At 39.0% G+C, this 9,041-nt stretch overlaps 1 protein-coding gene across 1 annotated transcript; it reads left to right on the forward strand.

Annotated features, from left to right (window-relative positions):
• Positions 1–328: 328 nt before the first annotated feature.
• LOC146699771 (endothelial cell-selective adhesion molecule-like) lies at positions 329–8,506 on the forward strand. The gene is made up of 7 exons (XM_085471467.1): positions 329–383; positions 752–903; positions 3,348–3,540; positions 3,645–3,800; positions 3,987–4,109; positions 4,986–5,121; positions 5,597–8,506. Exons 1-7 carry the CDS (start codon positions 329–331, stop codon positions 6,132–6,134), a joined length of 1,353 nt encoding a protein of 450 aa, XP_085327593.1. The 3' UTR covers positions 6,135–8,506.
• Positions 8,507–9,041: the final 535 nt, after the last annotated feature.

Here is a 9,041-nt window from a genome sequence, read left to right on the forward strand (position 1 = left end):
ATGAATGCACAGATACCTGTCACTCTGATGACACAGTAAATAAAAGTACAAAATAAACAGAGTCCATATCAAATATTTAGATACACGTAAAAAGAAATTAGAAATAAGTCAGAAGAGCACTGGATAATTAGCAAAAAGCAAAAAGTAAAGAAAAAAAGCTTTGTAATTCACTGCACTGCACCCGTAATAGTATTGTTTCCGCTCCTGTACACGGAGTATCAATGGCAATTATTAAAAAGAAGCTAAGCAGATCCTCATTAATCTTATAATATCATTCTGCTTATAACCTTTTTATTATAAAAAATATGACATCAAACATGAAACAGGCATGAGAAACAAAGAACAATCCAAACAGGTTTCCTGCTGCACCTTCAACTGTACAGGTAATGATTCAGAGTCAGAATTCAATTCAATTGAATCACAACATTAAGGCAGTTTATACTGTAGGATAAACCCTGCGGTATTACATAGAACATTCTAGCAACTGGAGCAAGCACTTGGTGACAGTGGGAAGAAAAAAACCTCTTTTAATAGGAAGAAGCCTCTGCTCTGGGAGCAACGGCTTCTTCTTCTACCACGTCTGGTTGGCTGTGAGGGGGGCAGACAAAAGACACACTGTCTGAGAGACAGAGATTAACAATAGAAATTAATATAGAGATTACAATTATTGATTACATGTACAGTGGTGTATAAAAGTAATAAAAAACTGTGATTTTTACAGTGTGTTTTTTCCCTTTCTTCCTTCATCCAGGCATATGGGCCAACTTTTTAATACCCCTGAAAAATGGAGAAGTGATCGAGGGTCAGTATGTGGAGCTGCAGGCCCGGTACACTGGCGGCAACCCAAATTCCAAGAGTATCGCCTGGAACTTTTTGATGCCTAACACCAGCCAGATGAAGATGGTAAGGAAACAATTACACTTAAGTCTAATATACTGTATATCAAGCCAAGACAAGAAAAGACTTAAAGGTTTCTAATACTACTGTGCTGTGCAGATAGATGATCCAAAAGGAGGATCACAATCAAATAGATTTAGGGGAAGAAAGAGAACTCAGGAAGGAAAAGGATACAGGGTATTTTTTTTATTATTTCCCTTAGTGTCTCACCTTACTTTACTCTTTACAGGAAGAAACATTCATTAAATGTAAAAACATTTTCACTGATAAAAGAACAAAACTTAACTGCAATCTATTCAGAGTCGTATGTGTTTAGACAAGATAAAGTGAGCAATTCCCCTCTGACAAATTGTTCAATTCTATTGTATTTTATTTATACAGCACCAAATCACAACAACAGTCACCTCAAGTCACTTTATAGTGTAAGGTAGATCCTACAATAATAGAGAGAAAAACCCAACAATCATATGACCCCCTATGAGCAAGCACTTTGGCAACAGTGGGAAGTAAAAACTCAGTTTTAACAGGAAGAAACCTGCGGCAGGACCAGGCTCAGGGAGGGGCGGGGCCATCTGCTGCGACCAGTTGGGGTGAGAGAAGGAAAACAGGATAAGACATGCTGTGGAAGTGAGACAGAGGTTAATAACTAGAAATAATATGTATATAAACACATAGTGAGCGAGAAAGGTGACATCATCATGGGAATCCTCCAGCAGCCTCAGCATAACTCAGGGTCACCTGATCATGCCCTAACTGTACTACTTTAGCAAGAAGGAAACTCTGAATCCTAATTTTAAAAGTAGAGATAGTGTCTGTCTCCCCAATCCAAATCTGGTTCCACAGAAGTGGGGCCTGAAAACTGAAGGCTCTTCCTCCCATTCTACTTTTAAATGAACTAGGAACAACAAGTAAGCCTACAGTCTGAGAGCAAAGTGCTCTAATGGGGTGGTATGGTACTAATTATGTAAGTAACTAAAATTTGACAAAGTGATATTTTTTCCAAACTGCTAATATATGTTTCCTATGCATAATATAATAATAGTAATATGGAGAAAATAATTGACAAGAACCTATTGTGCCTTTTCCAGCTCTTGGTTTTGTTTTTGAATGCTATTAGAGTTGCTTGGCATCATTTGTAGTTGAAAGTAATCATAAATACCAATGCATGAGTTCTTAGTGCAGCCCCTCAGTTCATCTTCTCTCTTAAACAGACAGTTTTTGCTCCTCACCGTTCTTACCTTTAAGGTAACAGGCGATGATGCGTTTAGATCACTGTGGAGTGATTTTGGCCCACTCTTCTTTGCAGAATGCTTTAATTCTTTCACATTGGAGGGCTTTTGAGAATAAACGGTCTGTTTAAGGTCTTGCCAAAGCATCTCAATCAGATTTAAGTTTTTTTCTTTTGCTGCTATGTTCTGGATCACTTTCCTGGTGCATAACTCAAATGTAATTGAACTTCAGAATACAAGCTGATGGCAGGAGATTTTCCTTCAGGATTCTCTGGTATAAAGCAGAATTCAAGGTTCCATCAGTTACAGCAAGTGATCAAGGTCCAGACCATCAGGTGACTAGATTACTCAAAGAAAACAGATTTTAATCTAAGAACATCTTTACTTTTTACTGTAAATGATGCATCTGCCTTGAACCGTTCTATTTATACTGTATTTCAGCCCCTTCCACTGCAGAGATACATATGCTGGAACTAGGTTTTATATCAGGCTTCTTTTGTTGTGTTTTGTTTTTTATTGTACAAGAGCCATATTCGTTAGAATGTAGTATTTATCTAACAATACAGACCTGCATAATTTGTGTTAATTAAATTGCAGAGAATGAGAGCTGAGAATTTATAGATCAGGTTCAAGAACATTAATATTACTGTTTAATTTGGCCTTATAGGTGGAAATGTGAAGGTTAGATTTAATTTTATTCACAACTGAACATAGAAAACATGTCCAATGTTTAAACTGAGAACGTACCTTTTTAAAGTGTGGGCTGTGAGTCCGCCGTGCACTGTTTACCTCACCTGCCGATATGCGTCATGTGTAGTTGCTTTGGAGGAGGCTGTAAAACTTTGTGTAGAGTCCAGTAAAGGTTGATGAGTCAGTGAAGCTAACTTCTGTCCAATGTCAGTGATACTAAGGTGAGTTGTTGAAGATGTCCTGAACTTTCCTCTGTAAGCACTGCTGATTTTACCAGTGTTAGTGAAACTTTCTTTTCTTTAAAGTCTTGCACTTGGACATTTAGCAAATAAATCTCTGGAAATGTTTTGGATAAATACAAAGTCCATTACATCCCTGACCTGGATGTCAGTGACACAGGTCAGTGATATCTGTTATGCACAACTACTTCTTCGTGTGCTTTCTTTTATGTACTAAAAGACCCCAAAAAACCCCCTTTTTTTAATCTTCTTTTTGTTTCATGTGACGCTTGCTTTCTGTCCTTCTGTCCAGATCATCTCCTACACCGACAACGAGGTGAAGGTGTTTGACGGACAGTTTAAGGGCCGTGTCGGTTTCCTACATCAGATGCCATCATCAGATGTGTCGTTCTACATCAACAACACCCGGGAGTCCGATTCAGGAAGCTACATCTTTCAGATTGTTAATGATGGTATTACTGAAACGGTTACCCTGGATGTGAAAGGTAAGGGAAATTCACCCGTTGCACAGCTGTACTTCTCAGATTCACTGTGAAACAGTAAAACAGAAAGTCTTGTAATAAAACATTACATAATCCTCTCCCCTCAGTCCCTCCTTCTGTTCCGAAGTGCTCTATGACAGGGAAGCCAGAGGTAAAAGGAAATGTTACTCTGATCTGCATGTCCAGCTCTGGGAAACCTATTCCTTTGTACAAGTGGAAGAAAACCAGCCCCACCTCTGAGGTCTTCTTCTCACCCATGCTCAGTGAGTGCACAGCGAAAAAACAAAGAGTCATTGTTTGCTATAAATGTGAATTATTGATAGAAAAAGCAGCCTGCACACCGTCTTTTGGGATTGTCACTTAGCACATCTTTGAGAACTGTTATACATGTGAAATAATGTGTCTTCATGTGTGTTTGACTGTCTTTTCCATGTAAACTGCTGTGTTAGATGAGAAGACTGGCACTCTGAAGCTGAACAACCTGAGCAGCAACATGTCGGGGAAATACGTGTGCACAGCCAGCAACACGGTGGCAGAAAAGAGCTGCGCAATCGACCTGCACATTACCAACTGTACGCAGCAAGTGTAACCCTGGTTATGGTTTATTAATAAAAATAAGTGATGAAAAATAGTTATGGACCACACATTCAGATACACTATTATCAAGCATGAACAGCGAGCATCGATGTAATTAATTATTTCTGTTGGACACGATCATATCCTACTAATTTCTTATGACTGCTGACACGTCATAGGAAAACTAAATGAATATGCAGCGAACTTTCTTACATATATATTAAAATATTACAAATATACAATAATTTAGCAAAAGTATCATTATAAACCCCTATCACTCATGACTTACACAGATTCAAAGTAAAAAACAAACCCTGTTTGCCAGACATGTTTAACGTTGCTAGCATAGGGCTGTGACATTTTACATTGTAACCATTAGCTTAGCTGACTTTTCTATTCAGCAGCTAAGAAAATTATACTTTTGTCAAAGTTGGCTGAATTTGTCTTACTTTAACATGAGTCTGGACAGTCAACCATGCCCAACACAACCTAGCGTCCTGGGAATATATAATGTTGCAGAAGCCTGAAAACAATGGACAGCGGTAAATTAGTGATCAACATCGCAGCATTATTGTAGTGTCTTTACATTACAATATAAAGCGCCTTGAGGCAACAGCTGTTGTGATTTGTCCCTATATAAATGAAACTGAATTGTAGCTTAAAACTGATTTGCTAGGCCACAGCACAACTGGTCACCTGATTAGTCCATCTCTATGTCAAACAGAAAGGACATCTTTACATGACTCGAATATAAAACATTAATCTGCTTTTCTAGCCAGTGCTGTACAAGTACTATTGATTCTACACGAAATGAGGTAATAAAAGTGTTTTTAAATTCTTTGAGATAGTAATTGTATGTTCTTTAATTCCAGCCAATAAAGTGGGGGTGATTGTTGGTGCCACAGTTGGCTCAGTGGCTGGCTTCATCTTCCTCCTTTTTGTGTGCCTCGCTTTTGTCTTCGTGATAAGGAGAAGAAACAACGAGGATGACTTGGCCAATGAAATCAAGTGAGTCAGTGTGGCTTAAATGCAAGCAGAATTTTATCATTTAAAATTCGTAACAGCATCTCAGCTGGCCAGCAGATCTGAACCAGGACCCTTTTGCCACAGTGCTAAACAGTGTCAGTTCAGGCAAGTCATAAGTGGCAGCGTTGGTAGATGAAGTTCTTGTTGCTGCTGCTTTGAATCAAATTCATTTTAGTCCTTTGCAGATGACCCAGGTTTTACTTTTGACATGTACCAATTGCACAGGAATGCACATTTTGATCTTGCACATTTCTCAAACTAAAGTGATTCTATCACACCTGTTTAAGAAGCCTGTTTTTCAGATTTAATTTTCATATCCTGTGATAGCAGAAACAAATTACCATAGTTTCAAGATTTAATGAAGTACTCCATTTCAGTGTTACTGTGAACTAATTATGCATTTCTAAAAGTAATCTACACGCCACAAATAAGTAATCCTGCACCTCGATGTCTACAGGGAGGATGCTCAGGCTCCCAAGCGTGTGTCATGGGCTAAGAGCGGCATGGGTTCTGACATCATCTCCAAGAATGGCACCCTGTCCTCCATCGCCTCCAGCCCACACCACAAAGAGTCCTCCCATCACCACAACAACCACCACCACCACCTGCAGCAGTATCCACAGCGCCCCCCCTCAGACACTGCATCCATCATCACCGCCACAGGCAGCAATGCCGGCTATAGACCGTCCCGCCACCAAGGGGCCTCCACTCCCACCCATTACAGCTACAACAACAACACCACCCTGCCACGTGAACAGCCATTGTCCCCCGAGGCCGGCAGCAATGGCGGTTCCATGCCCAGACCCGAGCGCTACACCCAGTTGCCTCAGGCACAGGCGCTGCCGCAAACGTACAACCAGCCTCGGCTGCAGCTCCAGACCGCTCCCTCCCCGCCACCACTACCCACCTCCACCATCATGGCCTCCAACATCACCCGAATGGGAGGCGTGCCCATTATGGTTCCTGCACAGAACCAGGCCGGATCTCTAGTCTAGCATGAGCTAAGGGAATACTCTCACAAAGGATCAATTGCTGATTTTTCAAAGGGACTTTAATATTTAGCAAAGAATTCAAAATGAAAGGTCATTTACTGATGCCAACAAGCTCTCAGACACACTGTTTACTTCCTTTAAGAATACTTACTTATAGTTCTTTTGTACTCTGTATGCACTGTACACATTTGAAACTATGTATAGATATGATTTTCATACATTTGTCCAGTATCATCTTTTCTACTTTATGGATTTTAATGTTTTCATTTTTCATATTTAGATTTTTAAATGTAATTTCTTCCAAACTGTTTTCCTCCTGCCATTTACTAACCGCAGCTGGAACGCTGTGTGTGCTAATCTCACGGACAGAAAAAAAAGAGCACCAGCATGCTACACTTTATCCATTGTCTTTATTTAGAGAAACTACCTGAAGGACTCATAGGTCATTACTGTTTAAGAAGGAGAATGTTGCTCATAAACACTGGGTTTAATCTATGTATTATTAACTCTATTTCAGCACCAGACATCAAAAGACAACATAATGTGTTGTGTGATAAAGTTTGCCCTTGCAAAGTATCCTAATCCTTTTTTTTGGCTTTGCTTCTGTTGGGTTTTCAACTTGCTTTCAAAATGCTTTTAAACTCACTTCTTTAAATACAGATGAGCAAAAGCTTCTGATAATACTGAGCTGTTTAGGACTGCAGAACAGTAAATTTGCTTATATTCTTGACTAGTACTAATAACCAGTGCATCTTATTGAATGCAGAACAATCAGTTGTTCTGCATTCAATAAGATGCAACACAAATTATTTGTGCCACTCCAAAAACACAATTTCTGTCCACTATAAAGGAGAACATCACAGCCTGATACCTGCAGGTCTGACAGCAGCAGGTGTATCACTCCTGTTTCTACCTGGAGACAGCAGTCGCCTCATTGTTCTGACACACAACACAAAACTATCCACAACACTACACACTAACTACACACTCCAAACACGCTAAACGTCACAAAACTCTCTCTCTCTCTCTCTTTTTCGTTAGACAGTGATCATGATTACCGTCCGCGGGAGCGCGCGCAGCTACTTAACGCTGTAGCGTCCACATTACTTACAGCTACTTCCATGCAACTGATATAAGATGCAGTAAGCTGAACACAGCTTCAATCGTCTGTTTGTTGAAAAATAGTAACGGAGCGCATTTTCTTGTTAGTAACTGTAACGGCGTTGTAACGATAGGAATAGTAATTAGTTAGATTACTCATTACTGAAAAAAGTAATGCCGTTATTCCCATCACTGCTAATAGCTAATAACTAATCATTTAAAGTTGCCTGCAGCATTCAAATTGTAAATATGTGAATTTTGGGGGGTAATTGGTAGCACGTTGTTGAGTTTTTGGCTAAAAACCTAAAGACTCCATCAACATTATTGCAGGACCATCAGTCTTGCACTACAGATATTCCTGGAATCTCGACCTCTTTAGACTTTCTTTATGCACCTTGGAAGTTAACAAATGTGTTTCAGTTTGCTTCTAATCTGAAACAAATAAACTAGATTTGGTTCAGAAACTATTTTCCATTTCCAAAACGTGTGGACATATTTTGAATAAAAACTGCTGTGAGGGAGGCACTGTTTTGTAAAAATCACATTTGTAAGAATGTATCCAAATAGCTAAGGTCATTTTAATACACTGAATGATTCCAGAACTTCTTTTCATTAGTTAAGAACTAAAACTATTTATTATGTTTTTACACGTTAGCGCTATTTGTAATGTCTGTTGTTACTGAATATGATTTCGATTTGGAAAAGAGAAGAAAGTGTGGTCATATTCTGCTGTAGTGTAATTACACTGGAGCATATGTTTGTTATTTAAGCTTTTGGTTAATGTGCACAGATATTTTTACAATTATTTACATGACATTCTGAGATGAAGGCTGATGAGGTTGAAGGAAAACATACTGTAAAAGCATCTCATGCAAACCACTTGAGAATATAAGCTCAAGACTAAAGTCAAGATTTCATGAGGGAAGTTGAAAGAAAAGAGGAAATCTGTTTGCTGTGCATTTAAGACTCTGTGTCCTTTAAAAGTGTACATTATGGACATTCAAATGTATTCAACGCAAGCCTTTATTTTTATATTGTACATGTATAAAAAGCACATTAAGAAAAGTGAAAGAAGTGCTCACTATCACACTGAGTTATAAACCAGTGTGGATTGTATAACTGCTGTGGACAAATTGGTGGCCAAACAAATATGCTTATTTATACAGACGGCCTAAACTGTAGACAATAATGTGCAGTGTGCACTTGTATCTTCCATATTTATGTTCATTGAAAATGCCTTGTATTATATTTTCAATTAAAATTTAAAAAGATCAGCTGTTTGTGAGTTTTGTTTTATTCTTGTTTTCCAAGTTTTACCAATTTTGTCTTCTTGGCAAGCTTGTAGAAGGAAGGAAGGATTGATGACTGAGCTTGAAAGGACACAGGGTTTTCCTTTGGCGTTTTTTGTTAGAAAAAAGCTGACAAGGATCTGTCATTAAACAATCCAGCACCAAGAGAGGACCAGCCACTCCTTTAAGTAGCGGTTCAGGACAATGTCATCACAGGCGTGTGGAAGTGTGGAACCAACAGGCAGAAAATCTCCACTAAGTCCCGCTGCTGCACAAAAACAAGCACACACACGTAAACACACAAACCAGGATAGCAGAGGAATTGAGTAGATAGCTGAGGTGGAGAGATGGACAGGAAGTAGGAGGTCAGCATGGAGAGGACAGAGGGAACAGATACAGAACTGATGAATAATCAGCAAATACAATGATGTCAAAAGTATGACAATCCCTTAAAAACATCCTGGGATCAGAGCTTTCTGTGTGAACTGAAAAAGATTCTTCATCTTTTTGCCAAACACAT

The sequence above is a fragment of the Copadichromis virginalis genome, linkage group LG10 (assembly GCF_057382275.1).
Source record: "Copadichromis virginalis isolate Kocher_CV1m ecotype Utaka linkage group LG10, C_Virginalis_male_GT1.1, whole genome shotgun sequence".
NCBI lineage: Eukaryota > Metazoa > Chordata > Actinopteri > Cichliformes > Cichlidae > Copadichromis > Copadichromis virginalis.

What these genes read in the sequence shown, in the direction of transcription:
- LOC146699771 (XM_085471467.1), top strand. Translation starts at nt 329, where the DNA reads ATGAGAAACAAAGAACAATCCAAACAGGTTTCCTGCTGCACCTTCAAC. An exon ending in GGTTACCCTGGATGTGAAAG is followed by an intron (nt 3,541 to 3,644) that starts GTAAGGGAAATT and finishes CTCTCCCCTCAG; the next exon opens with TCCCTCCTTCTGTTCCGAAG. An exon ending in CGACCTGCACATTACCAACT is followed by an intron (nt 4,110 to 4,985) that starts GTACGCAGCAAG and finishes CTTTAATTCCAG; the next exon opens with CCAATAAAGTGGGGGTGATT.